Source organism: Drosophila arizonae, chromosome 5 (assembly GCF_054131065.1).
Source record: "Drosophila arizonae isolate 15081-1271.41 chromosome 5, UAZ_ARI_1.0, whole genome shotgun sequence".
NCBI classification, from domain to species: domain Eukaryota; kingdom Metazoa; phylum Arthropoda; class Insecta; order Diptera; family Drosophilidae; genus Drosophila; species Drosophila arizonae.
In genome coordinates, this window is record NC_142925.1 from 24,517,039 (window position 1) to 24,534,814 (window position 17,776).

The window sequence follows — 17,776 nt, forward strand, 5'->3', positions numbered from 1 at the left end:
CGAAATTTAAAGGAGCATGGCCCTATTTAGTCATATATCTGCATAATCTATTGATGTGAATTCATCAGAAAAAGAAAGTTAAAAAAAAAAAAAAATATATATATATATATATATATATATATATATGTATATATATATTTTTTTTACAAAAAACATATTTAAATATTTTATTTGCAATATAATTTTAATTAAAATTGTCTAGATAAAGTTATAATATACCACTTTTAATATTATAGATTTAATCGGATCTGCCGGCAACTTTAATTGTATTTATTTTATATCTTCTTTTAAAGATTTACTTCTAAGTGTATAAAATTTATTTTAAGATATTTTAAGATATATTTTGAGTTTCAACAAACAATTATGAGCTTCGACATTAATGTTAATGTATGCAATGTTTTGAGATTTTCTGTGATTCTTAAACTCAATATAAATAATTCTATTGATATGAATGAATCCTAATTGCCCTAATAATAGTAAATAATATTAATATTTTTAAATAACATTAAAAAACATATTTAAATATATATATATATATATATATATATATATATATATATATATATATATATATATATATATATATATATATATATATTTTTTTTTTTTTTTTTTTTTTTTTTTTTTTTTTTTTTTTAAATAAAATTTCCATTAAAATTGTCTAGCAGTAGTTTAAATAATCTTGTTAAATATGAATTTATTTCTCTTAAAGGAATTAAGTCTAATATTTTATAGGTATAGTCATTTTTAGATCTTCCACATCTTTAGCGTTCTCATTTTGTACAGGGTGTTGTTAGTTACACTTCTCTTCAAATTGTCCTCATTTGTTCATGGGAATTACGTGTGAATAAACATATTCAAATTTATAATGAATGCAAAAATAAAGATGATATGAAACAAAGAATAAAAAATATTAAAGACATTTGACTTATATTTTGCGAATGTATATAATTTTTGTATCATTTATAGTATATACGTATGTTATTTGCTGGCTTGGCATACGCCGTAAGTAGCACTAAAGACGGAGTCTGCTTCGGGCTGGGGCAGAGACTTATCACAAGGGGCCACGCAAACGACGCATTTAAGGATTTGGCCGCTTGGGACTCACGCTTAGCACGGAGCTGACATCGGACATGTTGTCCTTATCGAGTGCAGTGCTACTTGGGCTGCGCTCATCCAAGTCGACGACATGTATATCGAAGGCATTAGAATGGCTGGGCTGCACGCGATGTAAGCTTCCTCTGCCTAGACCAAGCTCCACAGAGAAGGGCATCGTCGCTCTGGCCCTGTTGCCGCTATTAACTGTTGCTGGAGCTTTAGCTGCTGGCGGTAGGACGTGTGGGGCAGGTGGTGCCGTCTTTTTGGCGGTGGGTGCAGAGGCCGTGACCAGCTTACTTGGACAAAGCGGTAGCTCGCGTGTGCGATAGCCGACACGACTTGGTGCCGCCTGAGGCTGAGGCTGTGGCTGAGGCTGTTGCTGTGGCTGAGACTGAGGCGCCGACTTCCGATTCAACTGCAGCTCCGGCGCCGTGTGGGATCTGGACCAATCATTGCTGGCGGCCATCGCACGTGGTGACACAGTGCTCAGGGGGGGACGCCAGCAGGGCTTGCTTGATAGCCGAGGGTGGTTGATCTCCTCGCTGATCTGATTGAGCAGTTCCAACAGCGTGCTGGTCTTCTCGTCCTCGAACTCAATGCGAATGGGTGACTCACGGCCCGACGCGCAGTTCGGGTTGAGCAGAATGAGCCTGGAGAGCATTTATCATTATTTAGAATCATCTATTAGATTTACTGCAGAGCCACTCACTTTCTGGCCTCCTCGATGGCTTTGCCCAGATTGTGCAGACTCTTGCGCTGATGCCTGGTGCTGCGACCAATCTGCGAGTTCTGCAGCGTGCCTTGCAGCACCACATTCCACTTGTGTGTGCTTGACTGCAGCAGCACGGTGCGCGCCACCCGCTGGAAGCGCTCGCGCGCCGTCTCCTTGGCCGGCCTCGAGGGCACCGACTCGACCTTGACCTCACGCATCTCGCCCTCGCCGTTCACGTTGCCGAGCAGCTCCGGTTCGCTGCTGGCCTGCACCGGTGCCACCTGGAAGCCCTTCATGAGCCGTCGCTCCCAGACTTTCATGCGACGAGGTCGCGGATCTGCGTTGGGTATATATTATACACATATATCTGTCCTATATTTGGGTCAAGTAGTCGACTGTGCGCACTTACGCTTCTCCTTCTTATTGGCTGAGGACACGTCCATGCCGCTGTTCTCAAATATCTCCAGCATTTCATAGCGCATCGTGCTTATCTCGCTCTTGACCTCGTTGATGTCGTCCTCAGTGACCGGATTGTTCTCAAACTTACGATGCATGGCCGAGATATACCGCCAGACCAGGGAGCGCATGATGTTGTCGTATTTGCTGTACTGCTCCTGCTCCTGCCGTTTCTGCGGGAATCGGGAGTAAAACAGTTTGAGTGAAAACAGTTTGGGTGGGGCGTCGTTAAGTGGTGCTCACCTTGGAGCGCTGTCGATCGATGGCCTTGCTGGACTTCCTGAACACCCTAATGAGCCACTTAACCGAGGGCAGCACATTAAACGGCGGCGGCAGCGTCGCGCTGTCCTCGAAGTAGCTCATCCAGAGCTTGGTGCGTGCGAACTTCCACTCGGTGTCCGAGTGCTCCTGCAAATCACGCAATCAAAGTCATTAATGAAGCCACTGGCCAGTGGAGCTCCCACTTCGGCGACTCACATCAATCATGGCGTACGAATTGGACATCATTGCGATGAGCAGATTCAGCAAAACAATCACATTGATGACGCTGTACGAGCCGAACATGAGTAGGCCCCAAAACCGGGTGTAGGACTTGATGCCGGTCAGCTCGAAGTCGTCCAGGCCGACCATGCCGAAGCTGGCCCAGAACAGCGACTGCGATGACTCGAAGAGGCTGCAAGGCAGGACCGGTTAGGATTACATACGCCCTCTAATTAACTGAATGACTGGACTGACTTGCCAAAGCGTCGCCACTTCATGCAGGAGTCGCCGTGCGAGGCCCAGTCCGCCTCGCCGTCGGGCAGCACATAGCACTTGCTCTTCTCCAGCGCCGCGAAGTACCAGAGCAGCTGATTCAGTCCACAGGCGAAGGCGAACAGCACCAGCGTGTAGATGAAGAAGAACTTGACGATGTCAATGACCATGCGCCCCAGCGATATTTGCAGCGGGCCCAAGTGCGGATTGATGCTGAACAAGTGCACCAGCTTGAGGGCGGAAAAGACATTCGCCGCCGCGAACAGACCCTCGGCAATCAGCTGTGGGTCAAAGTCGTGCCACTTCTCTCGCGGAATGTAGGCCATCTGCGGATCTCGCGCGATTTCCGTCGCCTGCTGAATGTAGGCGAAGGCGCTGCGGGTGCATTACGAATAGTTAGCTGTTGGCTGACGTTCACAGTTGTACGTGAACTTACCGCAAGCACATGACACTCACGTAGAGGCTGTTGCGCAGAAAATCAATAAAGTTCCACATGTTACGCAAATAGTTCTGCATGCCCACGGCGAAAATCTCCTGGATCTCCTCCCACATGAATCCAATCACATACAGCACCACAAGCAGCTCCAGTTTGCTGGGCGCCTGGCCTCGCTGCCGCTGCTCCTGCTCAGCCAGCTCAGCCTTCATGCGAGCCGTGCCGAAGAGCCGCACAAAATCGTCGTCCGCCCGCTGAGATACCAATATGAGGATAACTGCAAGGTAAACAGTCAGGATATGAGCTCTGGCTCTGGCTCTGGCTCCGACTCTGCTCCTGTTATTACAGCATAAACGGTTCACTTGACCCACGACCCCGATTGGCGCTTGCCCCGCCCCATACTCACACAAAAAGAACACGTAGGAAGACGCATGAATGAGGAATTTCATAAACGGTTTTCGCATCAATCGGCCCGTGCGACAGTTCGGCGCAAACATATAGATGCAGCAGTAGAGCGGAAACAGCAGAGCCACCTGCGCTATGCAGATGAATCTGTCGACGATGCCTTTGCGCCTGAACCCGGGCAGTCCATCGTACCAAATCGATGACAGCAATTGTTGGATGTTCGAATGGGCCACAAACTGCAAACAAAATGTTGAAACGGCATGGACATGCAGCTATTAAAAACAAAGTACGTCTTTCAGATACAAAAGTAGCCGCAGCACACAATGGCGCCTCTGCGCTGCAAAGGTATCTTTGCGATTCAATAGCTTCCTCGAGATACAATAGACTATGTAAGATACAAAGCGGCTTACTGGCAACTGTGCATTATCTCAGATTGTTGAGCATGTGAACAGCCAAAGCTCAGATTAAAACCAGTAAGAATTCAGCCTGGGTGTCCGACTGGGAAATACCTTTCACCCGAACTGACCTGCGTTCTTAAATGTGCCTAATAGATTCATATAGAATCACTATGTAGGCACACTTTCACAATTAAAGTCTTATTTTTTTAAACAAGGCAAGGACCTCGTTCGGGTTTATAATTAATTTGTATACAATTAATATAAAATTCATATGCACAAATATAAATACTAAAAGTTTAATTGGACACTCTAGAGGGACATAGGAGAAATACAATTGCTATGCGATATGTATTTTCGAATATAAAATCAGTCAGATATAAGAATGATCTCTCTAATAGAATATGTAACAATAAAGACTTTGATCGTTAAATATTGCATCTCACATTGATTATCGAATTATTTTTTTTACCTTTTTCTGCTTGTAGGATATGGCCTGCACAAGGCGCGTGAGACTCATCCGATCTCCCGGCTCATAGCTGGATATAGAGGGATCATAGTTTAGTATAATTGCCAGCTCATTGGAAGAACGTGTTTGATCCAGCAGGCAGCAGGCAAACTTCTGGCACTGACGTCTTAGGTCCATGTACTCCAGCTTGCACTCCTGCTCGGTCAAAGCCAGGTTGCGCAGCTCCCAGGATAGCTGAAAGGCTGTCAAGATGGGATCGCTCGAGGTGAGGCAAATGAGCGATGGACTGCAGAGCGCACGATAGATATTCACGCGCGACAGCGAATGCCGCAACGAATCCTCGGCCATGAGACGCACGCATTCCTCGCAGCCGCAGCTAAACGAGCCAAGGTTAATGGCAACTCGCGAGAGGCGGGGCCAACTTACCGTATGTCGTGGGGCACTGGCACGGCGGCCCCTCGATCCAGCAGTATTCGCAATATCTCAAAGTTATTCTTGTGCGCCGCCAGCATCAGCGGCGTTATATCCGGCGGAAACATGGCCGTGTTGATGTCCACCTTCTGCCAGCTCTGCGAAAGTTATTCACATTACAGTTAAGGTTAAGTTGCGCCAACTCAAGAAGTCACTCAGTTTTCGAGTTGATATTTTGGCTTCATTAAACGTTTTATTGCATATGAGTTACAATTGTAATTTTCACGCTTCGATTGCGTCCAATGGCTGCTTAATGAAGCGTGCGCTCATATGTGCATAAATATGTATATATATGTGTGTGTGTCTGTGTGTGTGAGTGGGGCAGAAGACTAGGAAGAAGCGTGCCCACACTCATACAACTTTATTTTCAACAGGAGAAGAATACTAAATAGTCATAGCCGAAGATTAAATACGCTTAAGGGCTTGGCAGATGAAAATGATCCTACATAGGGTAACCTAGGAGTTGCTAATAAATCATCCAACTCTTCGAACTCATTGAAGCATGAACTTAAATCAATTTACAGCAGCTCAATTTTCTATTGTACATTTTCATTGAAATTAGAATTTGAAAGATATTCGAAATACATGATATATACATATATATTTTTTAATATCACTTAAACAAATTAAAAGCTCAAAGTATATCTCATACAAAACGAACTTAGCCTAGTGGAAAACAAAATATATAAAAACCACACAAATAAATAAACAAAAATATATTTAGTATAATGAGCGAACGTAAAAGATTTTACATGATCCTTTAAATTGAACACAATACAAGTTATATGAGAAGTAATCAAAGTTAGCTTTAAATTAGTAGATGAGCTTTAAACTGTTATTTTAAAATATATATGATACGAATAGTTTACAGCAGAGTCATACATATGTGATATATAGAACAAGAAAGTTATGCCAGCCAATGAAAGTGTATAATGTAGATAAGCAGGCACACAGGCGGGATTATCGGGCATACTGTGTGTGGCATATAGGAACAGTCGGAGGCGGAAGCATTGGCTCGCTTATCGCACACTCCCAATCACTTGAGCGTCTGTCATGTACGTGCCTAACGAGGCCACACAAAACTGATTAAAATCGTGTTAGCTTCAGATTCGAGCAGCTACTGAAAGCAGAACCACTCGATGTGTGCCACAAATTAGCTGAGTGCAGCACCAGGCTATGTATGGCCATGATAAGAAAAGTGTGAAGCTGGAGTCGGTCGCCATCGTCAGTCGTCAGTCGTCAGTCGTATTACTTACGTAGAGTTCGCCCTCCTTGAAAATGAGCTCCTCGTGCTCGAGCAGCAGCTCAACGGCCTCAACGAACTCTGCATTGATGGCATGCAGTAGGGCATCCTTTGTCTCCACGCCCATGATAACCAGCAGCTCCACCATCTCCAGATTCTCGTTGTCGATGGCCAGGGTGAGGGCTCGCCGGCCCAGCGGGTCCATGCAGTTGATGTTGATGTGCTGCTGCCGCAACGCCTTTTGCAATATCCTAAAGAAAGGTGCCCCACAAGTGGGCGTGGCAAATAATTAAAATCAATTGGCTAAGAGAAGAAAAAATAAGCAAATTATTGGAAAACAGAAGCGGCCGGGAATAACTTTTGCCCTTGCGTTATTCTTCGGCTCCTAAAGTTTTTAATTATATGCGACTTCAGCGAAAAGTTTGCCCATCAATCGAGTGCCATAAAAGCACTCAAAATTTTTTGGGCACTCAGTATTTGTTTTTTGTTTTACAAAAGGCAACTAGTTGGGGCTGTAAGTAGAGTCAAATTTAATATGGAAAAGCTTGTAAAATCAAATCATAAAGAATTTCAATTTCAAAACAAATTCCTGGTATCGGTCTACAGTGTTGGTAAGCTGAAGTGAGCTACTCGAATGGTGCATTTTGCAACACTGTTCGATTAACACAACAGTCAACGTAGTTACCTTTGACTTGCAGCTGTCAAAATTTCAGTTTAGTTACCTTGCAGCACATATCTCGAATATTCATTTTACAATTGTTCGTCAACATAAATTGTTGTAAAAAATTCAAAGAAAAACGAAATATATATTGAATAGAACGCCGAATAAAACAAACTGTTTTGGCACTTAAATTATTTGTAAACCTATTCCAAATCAATAAGAAACAAAAAAATATAATAACAATTAGTATGGACGCTACTAAGGATCAAGGCTTGGTCATTAAAATGGCACAGAAGAACAAGGGTGAGTGCCGAATACCCCACAGCCGACTGTTAAATAAACAAACGGGTGTGTCCATACATCCATCCATTTATATCCACCCACCCATCCATCAATTAGAAACGCAAACAGTCAAATTAGGTGGCGCAAATTGGTTTGCCGTTCCACCGAATGGAGCTGGGCAAGACTTCAATCAAATGCCCGCGTTCAGCCGCATCTCCTGGCAGTTCTACAAGGATCGCGAGGAGGAGCTCTATCGTCGCGCTTGCCAACTGAAGGGCATTCGAGTGCAGCGCGAGGAGGAGGATGACTCGATTGGCTCCGAAGAGGAGCCCTCCAAGGCACACTACCGTTACACCTTGGACGAGATGAAGAGCTACAATCCCTATCGTTTTATTAATTTAAAAATGTAAAAAAAACAAGAAAAAAGAAAAACCACATCAACTACATCAGCAGCAGCAGCTGGAGCACCAGCACCTAGAACAAGTAACGAAAAAAACAATTAGGCAACAGCAAACCGCCTCAGAAGAAAAACAACGACAACAGCATCAACAAGACACCGCTACAACCATATCAACACCGTGCTCTACACTACACTACACGTTGAGAGTCTGTTGCCCCCTCCCAAATGACTCGATGTTTTTACACTTTTATGATTTCATATTTAACACAGAGCACACACAGGATCTAATGTGTTTAATGCTTGTACTCTTTCATGTTTAAAACGATTGATGATTGTTCATAAATGGTTATATAACCGAGCAGTGGCTTTTGGTTCTTGGGTCTATGGTTGATGAACCAAATATGGTATAATATTTTCTATTGTATTATTTTTATTTCTTTAAATTTGAGGAGTAAAGACGTTGACAAATAATAAAAAATGTAAATAAATCAATAATTAGTAATTGTTTAAGCTACAATCCTGATTAATTCTTTCTTCTAAGCTTTTTGAGTTTGGACACCTCTGCAGTTTAAAGACTAGAGTTCTTTCAGTCTGTATCTGCAATTGCCTATTCAAATCTGATATGATTGTTGGTTTTGATGTTCTGTCAGTCTGTCCGCCTACCTAAGACAGAAAATTAAAACAAGAGCCCAAACCGGCCTTACACGTGAATTGATTGTATAATATTGGGAATTAGCAGAAAAATACATTAAGATTAATCTCTGGATTGTACATATTATATTTAAGAGTTTCGATTTATATTACTATTTATTTATTTTATTGTATTCTATTTTTGTTGATTATTTAATTTTTATTTTTATTTTTTCTAATTTTTGTAAGACTAACAAATATACTAAACAAAATATAATATACAAAATTGAAAACCCAATGTACAAAACAAATTTTTTTTTAACTAAAGCATATAATGATATTATTTTTCCACGTGTAGAGTTGTTAATCGTCTGTACAGATTTCGTAGCCTATTATATCACTTATATTCTGCAGAATTGTACTGGTAAATAAATTTAAAATCGGTCCAAAAGTTTAATACAAGCAAAAAAAAAAAAAAACAAATTTACTCTAATTTTGTAAAAATATACAAATCAAATATATAGAATAGTAGACATATTGAGAGTGAGTGAGCTTTGTTGGGTTTAGTTATTAATATAGCAACGAAACAACCCTTAAACGTATAACCCATTGACGTAAAAGCCATAATTCCTGCAATCATATAACTAATAAATCTGTCGAGCTATTTATTGAGTTATCCAATTTAATAGTTATAAGCATAAATAAACTTAGATAGATTATATTACAATTCGAGCAATATAAGATTTATTTTTTATTTTTTATTGAAGCAAAAGCCCTTGGAACTCAACACATCCAATCAAATGAAATATAAATGAAATTTCATTTAACCTCATTGGAAATTTGATAAATATGTAATTAGATATTATTGCATGGCACTTTAAATGCTCTGGCCACTCAACATGGTGTCTGCGCTCTTAAATATAGAACGAAATTAATTGTAAATTTATTAAAATGCGATTTTAAATGGCATGAAATGGCAAACAGGACTCGTTTCCGCATATTGCTTATTAAGTGGCACGCAAGATATGCCCCAGGGCAAACAAACAGGCAGCTATGCAAATAATTGAAACCACCCAAAACACACAGCCAGACACACACAGACACATACACACATACACATGCGACTGACATACAGACACACACGCCTTCGTGGTGATAGGATTTATACGTTTCCCGTATATCGCATATCGCGTCGAGGGATACGAAACGCGGATACGGATACGACCCATCGACACCTGCGCGTCCCCTGACACAACATTTAAAAAACAGGCGCAAATTTGGTAGCACTGTAAAAAAAAAGGTGGAAGAAGAAGCGCAACGTCACTGCGCGGCACGGCACGGTACTCACCTGCGAACATTTGGTATATCGCCACGCTCGACAGCCAACAAGAATTTCTTCTCCTCAAGCAGCAAAGGTTGCGGTAATCCCAGCGGCACACAACAGCCGCCCACAGTTTTAGGGATGCCCCCGGGCGGCAACTGAGCCACGAAAAAAAAAATGCAAAAAAAAAAATACAGAGTCAGTATGTGAAAGTACACGCAGGTGTAAATAAATAAAAATAAGAGAAGAACATAAACGTAAACATATAGGGAAATTAAGTACAAAGTGTTGGATGGCTGGTTGCCTGGCTGAGCGGTTGCTTTATTCGCACCACTTAAATGGCATGGAAATGAAATGTGCCTTTTGGAGCGTTTAAACTAAGTGCCGGTAGCCGGTAGCAGCAGCAGCCACCAGGAGCCGGCAGCAGTCACTAGCTGATACGCGTGCAATGCGGCGTATGCGTAATATGCAAATAGAAGCTGGCAGCTGCTTGATACTTGCAATATTCGAGCAACTACTATTGAATACTTACGCCCATCGGTTGCCTCTTCTTGCGACCCATGTTTATCACTGTTTTATGATATCTTTCTATATATGTATGTATGGATGTGTGAGGGCGTAATTCACTTAACAAGAAGCGACTTGTATTTTATTTGTCTCTGTGTTGCTTGAGAAAAGTTCTAAGCTCATTTATTGCAGGTTTCTCTTTTTGCAGCTGCTTGTCAACGCATGGGCTTAAGCACACTCACACTCATTCACAGTGATACACTCACACTCACACACACACGCACACTCATACACTCACGCGTTCACAGCCCAAAAGCCAAACCAAAAACTCGCAAACACTAAGCCCCTCTGGCTGCAACTTTGTAGTGAAGTTATTTTCACTTTTTTTGATCACTCTTGTTTCCAGAACTTCATGTAGCACTCATCTGTATATGTGTGCGTGTGTGGGTATGCAGCTGGTTTTTGTCATGGTTTATGGTATTTGGTCAGTGTCCGTTAAGCTGTTTATAATTTTAATTTATTTTTATTTTATTCAGTTTTTGCCTGAACTCAGCTAAGCTGTTTTAAGTTCTTCGACAATTTTATGTATTTAATTTTTGAGCAATTTTCAACTGCAAGTAAATTGATGGAGTTACTGTAGAGGAATTAAATATAATTGGAAGGGAGAAGTAGTCACATGGAAAATATTAAAAATAATTTTCTTAATACATATTTAAGATATTTATTATTTTAAGCATATATATATATGATATATATTTATATATGATTATTAGCTTATTTATTTATAACGTTATTATTAATATTATTATTATTATAATTATTAAATTTTTTTTTAATTTTTGGTTATTTATAATTTCTGTGTTTAAATTTTTTATATTTTTTAATTGTTTTCCGTATAGAAATGTCAAGCTGTTAGTTTTAAACTTCACATATTTTTGTGATATTTTAATTTTTTTGTTATTTCTTGTTCATTTTGATATCTTTCTTTTTCTCAGTATCATATGTATTGTTTTATTCAAAAATCACAAGTAAAACTTTCACACATTTTTTTGTCTTACAAATTTTCAATTTCGAATTTTACATTTGCATTTTACACGCAGCTTGTTTCGCAATTCAATTTGATTTTTGTGTTTGTGTTTTTCTTTAGCTGTGCAGTTGCATTTGTTTATAACTGCATTTGTTTACACACGCCCGCTGGCCAACAAGTGTTTTATTTCACAAATAACTTAATTCATAAACGAAATATTGTTTTTAGTTGTAGCTCGCGTCGCAGCTTAACTCGCACATCAAAATATGAAATCTCTTACTTCAATTAATTAACATGTTGATTTTCGCAATTGTCCAATCAATGCATAAATATTTATTTAAAACAAACTTTGCAATTTATGCATATTTTTTAAGAGCGTTTGCCTTTGAAGGGCTTTCACAGTGGCACAAAAAAAAAAAAAAACAAAAAGCAAAAAATATCCAGCCAATGCAAATTTAAATGTCCTCCCTTGAAAAAAATGCACTTCCGCTGGAAGCGAACAGCAGGAGGTATGTGCGAAGCTGCGGAGCTGCCGGACAAAAGCCAACAATTGCATTGTTTAATTAAGCTAATAGAATTATAAGTGCGCCTGGCGCACTTTTTTGTCACTTAACATGCATATAGTTCATTTAATTCTTTCCTTTTGCCGACAAGGAAGCACATAAAACTGCCATCATAAATTCATTTTTATCTGCAAACACAGCTGATATACAGCGTATACGCAGCGTCAGCTGATGGCTCGGCTGTGTGGGTGTGTTCGCTTAGTAGGAAGCGAAACTAAGATTGCTCTGACATCGACAACTAAGAATGGTCTATTACAATTATTGCAATGAAGACCAGTATAATAATTTATCGAGTCACTTTTATTTAATCCCAAATTCTTGGGAATGATATATGCTAAGAGTATGCTGAGATAACAGCTTTGTCGGGTGCATACGTTTTTTCGGGATGCTCTATAACCACTTAGTCACTCCAAGTTCATTGAGCTCAGCTAGGTCAGTGGCTAAATGCTCTTATCATTCGACGTGCACACAAAACTCTTTTGAGTAATTCTTGTTTTTCTAACGTTTTCAATAACTAAAGCCCACCAAAATTTTAGCCTACTGAGTGTAGGAATTTTGGAATTTGTCGTATGAATATCTAGCAATATTTAATGTTATTCTCGGGTACTACAAAGTGAAATTTAATGTTTAAGAACTGTTTTATATATCTAAGCAATAATTGGAGGATGTTAAATTCATGAAATTGATAGTTTCTAATGGTCGGGGGCATGTCTACTTTCTGGGGCTTTTAATACCTGTTTTAAAAATATTTTCATGTTTATGCTTGGAGTTTTTTTAACTTAAGCTTCAGCAGTTTTTGTTTTTGCCTCGTTCGCAGGCTTTGTTAGTACTCAATTTAAATATGCACCACACTCTCACTTACACGCACATACTAGCACACTGATGTGTGTGTACAGACAATGACCGGCAACAGCTTTGTTCGGCGATTTTTTTCAATTCTGTTGCTATTGCGCTCAGTGTCCTTCTATGTGTGCCTCCCGCTGCCCCTGCTCTGTCGTACATAATTCACTTGGTCGCTCGGACTCTTAAGCCACTTACTTCTTGCATTCTGGCGCATAAAAACGTGTGCAATTGTTCAGCGCGACCGCACAATGGACAATGGAATTTCATGTGGCTTAGAGGTAAAAATATTGTGGCTTAACTTTTGTATTGCACACGTTAAGACGCATAGCAGTTTTTTATATTCCTCACGTGCATAGCAATTGCATGTATAATATTATTTAATTTTTGTTTCTTTTATGTTTTATTTTTCACAGTTACAAATACACATGGTAGCGCTCTGCTAGCCGCACTGTGGCACACTGTGTTGCGTTACGCGCCGGCTTTAGCGAATTTTGAACTGCGTTTGGCCACTTGGCCGGAACGCAGAAATTTATACCGATTTCCCGAGGGCCAGCGCTGGGTTTGAGCTAATTTAATTAGACTAAAACGTCAAATATTTGTATTCGTTTGGCCGTTTTGTCGGCGTGGCAAATACATGCAGAAGCTACAAATACGATATGAGGCGTGCACTACAAGGGCCACAGAACCGCCTTTGACCAGTCCGTGTACTTGAACTCGACATTCCATTCCAACTATTATTGCTGTTGCTGCTTTTGTTGTAGTTGTTATTGTTGTTGTTGTTATTGTTGTTGTTGTTGATCACCTGTCTGGGTCGTCGGTAATCAACAAGTTCTTGTTGCCTTTGGCTCTGGCTCTGCCCCTGCTGCTCGCTTTAAGGCGATTAGAGCAAAACGCATGCAAAGTAGGCAACAATTCAATTACAACTAATTTGCTCTGATTTCATTTACAATTCTTGTTGGTGTTGTTTATTGCTGATTTTTTTCTTTTCTGTTTCACTCACTATTTCTGCTGTGAATTGAGGTGAATTTAATTTGATTTTAAATAAGCGACAGTGAAGTGTAAACATTTTGCGTGTGCTTTGGTTAGCCACTAATAGACGCTGACAAAGAGAAGTGAAAGGGCTTCCATTGTTATATAAAGGACTTGCTTTGACAAGTGACAAAAGTCAAAGCAGCTATATATTCTTAGAAAAAGTGCAAATAATTCTTAAAGTTAGGTGTTCGAGTAGAATAATCCAAGTTATTTACTAATCACAGATTTACTCATGAAGCCGGCTAAACAAGCTAAGCAGCGTGTGATGGCATTTCCGAAGAGAATGCTCAGCATCATCTGAAATTAGCATTTCATATTTACTACTTGATAAGCACTTCATACCAAGTTTGTGAATGTGTTTGTGTGCGTGTGTGCGTATGTGCGTGTGTGTCAAAGGCAACCTTTTGATTGTCTCACATAAATTCGTTTGGGGCAACAACTGCACGGAACGATGCCGAATGCCGAGAGCCAACCTGAAGCGCATGGTACGTGCATCAGGAAACCGACAAGCAAACAAAATTAAATCAAAAATCTTAAACTGGATTTTGATGAGAGAGACAAGCAGCACAGACGCCGAGCGAGGCAGGTAACCAACCAGTCAACAGACAACAGACAACAATTGAGGCAAGGACAGGAACTCATCCTGCAGCCGATGCGGAGAGGAGAAAGTCAAACAAACAAAGAAACAGCAGAGGAGCCAGAGCTGGCAACAGGATCTGCTGAGGGTGCAACGGGTGGCAACGCACACATAACAGCACGTAAACTCATTTAGAGGCACACACGAGTAGACAGGTGGAGCCACCAGGTGGCTCTGGTAGCCAGGTGGTCGGGTGATCGGGTGGCTTGGTTGGCTAGGGACATGTTGTTAGCTGGTAGACCCATGGCTGCGTGAGTCTTTTTGCAGAGAACTGCGAACATCAGCACGCTCTGAATTGACAACAACAACAGCCAGAGGAGCGGTGGGCGTGGCAGTGGCAAGCGCATTGCAATGACAATGTGCGGCGAGCGGTTGCACCTTACGCTCAGCTGCATTGTGTGCAGCAGGAAATACGATTTCTTTTTGGGCGAGCGTGTGCGTATGTGTGACAGCCAACTTATAAGCAGTCGCTCACCTATGCAAACAGACGCTAAGTAGCATAGTTCTGCACACACACACACGCGCACCAACATGATATATTTCTTTCAGTCTCAGTTGCCATGAGGCAGTAGCTCGAAAAGAAGCGCTATACGGTTGCAGCTTGCTGCTGAGCTGTGCTCCACATGCTGCTGCATATGCGTGCGGCAAATAAAATTGCATTCAATATTTTTCTTGGTTTTGCGTTTTTGATGAGATTTTGCCGGCACCTGTGCAGGGCATCTGAGCTCCCTTGGCGCTTCAGCTTTTGTTTGTCTGGCTTTCAATTTATGGCTGCTGCGCAACATTTGCCATCAATTTTATTTTATACAGTTTTTTAATATATATGTGTATATTTACATACATTTTTTTCTGGTTTGCTCTGCATTACATTGCGTAAGCACGCGCTTAATTGTGGACACGGAGCTCCGCAGGGTGCAACGGTCACATTCTCAAGGAGCCTTTCAACCGGAATTATTTTCTTTGCAACTGAGACTTTTTTTATTTCTTAATATTCGTTCATCTGAACGAAATTCAATTATATCTGCAGCCTGCAGTCGTTTCGTTTCGCACGAAAATACGGCATAAATTTTAAACTTCAATCACTACAGCTTATTCGGTCAATTACAAACAAGCTCTTAAATCATTCTTAATAAACTTAATTAAATTGGGTTAGCCAAGAGAGTTTGCCGAAGTGAGTGATATACAGCACAAAGGCAATTTATTTTGTGTGTTGCCAAATTTCATTTAGATTTTTAACTCTCTCGCTTGCACTCTCTTCCTCTCTGACTCTCTGCCTGGCTTGTAAATGAACGTTAAATATTTAATTTAAATGTATGTAAACGATTTTACTGCATTTGACTATATCTATTTATTTTACAGCTTTTGAAATGGTCATATTGATTAAGCTGCAGCCGTTGAGCAGCTTTCGTAGATGCGATTGCATTTGGAAAGTAATTTCAATTTGCAGCTAAAAGTATGCAACACATTTTCCAAGCCTTGGATCTCTTGATGCAGCACATTTTGGCATTGCATACTTTTGGGCGCAGCGGTTAAATTTATTTGCTCTTTTGCTCGCTCTCGCTATCTGTCACTGTGCGTGTAGGCGTGCATATGTGCATGTGTGCACGTGTGTGTGTGTGTGTGTGTGTGTGTGTATGTGTAGGTGCGTTTTGTGTGTGGGTGTGTAGGGGTAACGTCATCAACTTTGGACTGGCCATTTGCGTTGGCATTTGCGCAATTCATAAATATTTATTTTGCTCGCCTTTGTGCACAGAAGATGTGCGCGTGTGTGAAACACTCTGGCATGCCGATTCATCGATTCATCGCAGTGACCTTTCGGTTGAAGGGAATGTTTAAATTGATCAATAAATGAATTGCCTGACTTTAAGTTTTATCGAAATACACAAGCAAACTTGTTTGTTTTCGGCATAAATCCGTGTTGGCCACACAGCATCCACAACAGCAACAGCAACAGCAACAGCAGCTAGTCCTTGTGGTAAAATAAATTTTCTGCAATTCATGACAGCAGCAGCAGTAGCAGCAGCAGCAGTAGCGGCAACTGAGTTCTCAGGTGTGGGCGTGCCGGAAATACGTGCCAAGACATGAAACTTTTGCGAAAAGGATTAGGGCAGGCGTGCGGATGGTGCTCACCACAGCCGAATAATACTCCAAGGACTTAAAAGGCAATCAAATTAAATTGTTTTTGCGGTTAACCACAAAAGTTCTTCGGCTCAGATCAGAAATGCGAAAGAACCACAAAATACATAAACCAGTCCGTAGGTCCGGCCGTCTGTCTGTCCGTCCGTCCGTCCGTCTGGCAATAATTTGAATTTTATATACATTTTATTAAAATGTATGTTTGCTCTCTCGTATCTGTATGATAAACGAGCAGTCAGCTGCCTGGCATAAATGTCAATTAAATTTATTTATCTGCAGCGCAAATCAAGCGAAATTCTTTAGCCGTTGACGCAGCCACAGCACCAATCCAACTCAATACACCCAAAGCACCTATAAATACTTACCTGAACATTTGTTTACGTACCCAGCCCAATTAGACGTAAACAAGAGCCGCCGGAAGTAGGCCACGTAAAGAACAAAAAAAAAAAAAAAAAAAAAAAAAACATCGAATCCACATTAACAACAACATATACATCCACGTCCACATCAACAGCAGCAGCAGCGAATGAAGCTGGCAATAAATACTAAAGTGGCATGATGGAAACCAACTTGTCCATCAAGCACTTATAACGAAAAATGTTTAAATAAATAAATTCGAGTAAGTATATTTGGATTTTGCTATTCCTACCATATTAATGTGTTATAATTCCCATTTGGAAAATACAAAAAAAATTTAAAATTGCACGAATTGCGCATATATTTCAATACAAAATACTGCTCCATCTATTCTTGCCTATATTAAAAATTTGACACATATATGTATATGAAATACTAATTAAATCAAAATCGTAAAGTTATTAAAGCATACAAGCAGATACAGAGATACAGCCTGCTCACAAGGCCCACTCGCAACCAGACCTTTAACGAGGCTTAAACGGCAAAGACAATTGGACGAATGTAAGCCACCCTCGATTAAAATCCTCATACTGCATGATAAGGTTTAACTTCCCTATAAAAGTACTTATACTAAATAAAAAAAAAAAATAAATAAATAAATAAAAATATTGAAGCTTTCTTTGCAATATTTCAATACTAGCTGGCCCGGCAAACGTTGCATTGCCCTCTATATTATTTCTAGGTAAAAAATTGTTGAAAGCTATGTTGTTCAGGTTGGGATACACTCTGATTAATTTATTAATCGGATTTTCATTCAAGCGCCTTGTAAAGGACATTCTTCGTTTTTTGGTCAGGTGCAAGAACAAATAATGCGGATGGTTTGCCAACACGTGAGCTTGCCACGTTCAATTGACCATGAGAAAAACACACATTTTCTAGATTGAG

The 17,776-nt window shown here is 40.5% G+C and overlaps 2 protein-coding genes across 3 annotated transcripts; one reads left to right on the plus strand and one right to left on the minus strand.

The window, feature by feature from the left end:
• Nucleotides 1-668: 668 nt before the first annotated feature.
• Nucleotides 669-13,195, minus strand: trpl (transient receptor potential-like). 2 transcript variants are annotated; one of them, XM_089469935.1, is made up of 13 exons: nucleotides 12,561-13,195; nucleotides 9,757-9,887; nucleotides 6,449-6,686; nucleotides 5,148-5,290; nucleotides 4,725-5,097; nucleotides 3,859-4,093; nucleotides 3,456-3,729; nucleotides 3,002-3,394; nucleotides 2,744-2,939; nucleotides 2,510-2,674; nucleotides 2,220-2,439; nucleotides 1,808-2,147; nucleotides 669-1,748 (listed from the first exon to the last, which is right to left on the minus strand). In XM_089469935.1, the coding sequence occupies exons 1-13, from the start codon at nucleotides 12,579-12,581 to the stop codon at nucleotides 1,082-1,084; spliced, it is 3,396 nt and encodes a 1,131-aa protein (XP_089326061.1). In that variant the 5' UTR covers nucleotides 12,582-13,195; the 3' UTR covers nucleotides 669-1,081. The 2 variants fall into 2 exon arrangements, with proteins under 2 accessions (XP_089326061.1, XP_017868725.1); XM_018013236.2 differs by lacking the exon at nucleotides 12,561-13,195 and adding an exon at nucleotides 10,262-10,868.
• LOC108617430 (uncharacterized) lies at nucleotides 7,020-8,136 on the plus strand. The gene is made up of 2 exons (XM_018013237.2): nucleotides 7,020-7,399; nucleotides 7,496-8,136. The coding sequence occupies exons 1-2, from the start codon at nucleotides 7,345-7,347 to the stop codon at nucleotides 7,786-7,788; spliced, it is 348 nt and encodes a 115-aa protein (XP_017868726.1). The 5' UTR covers nucleotides 7,020-7,344; the 3' UTR covers nucleotides 7,789-8,136.
• Nucleotides 13,196-17,776: the final 4,581 nt, after the last annotated feature.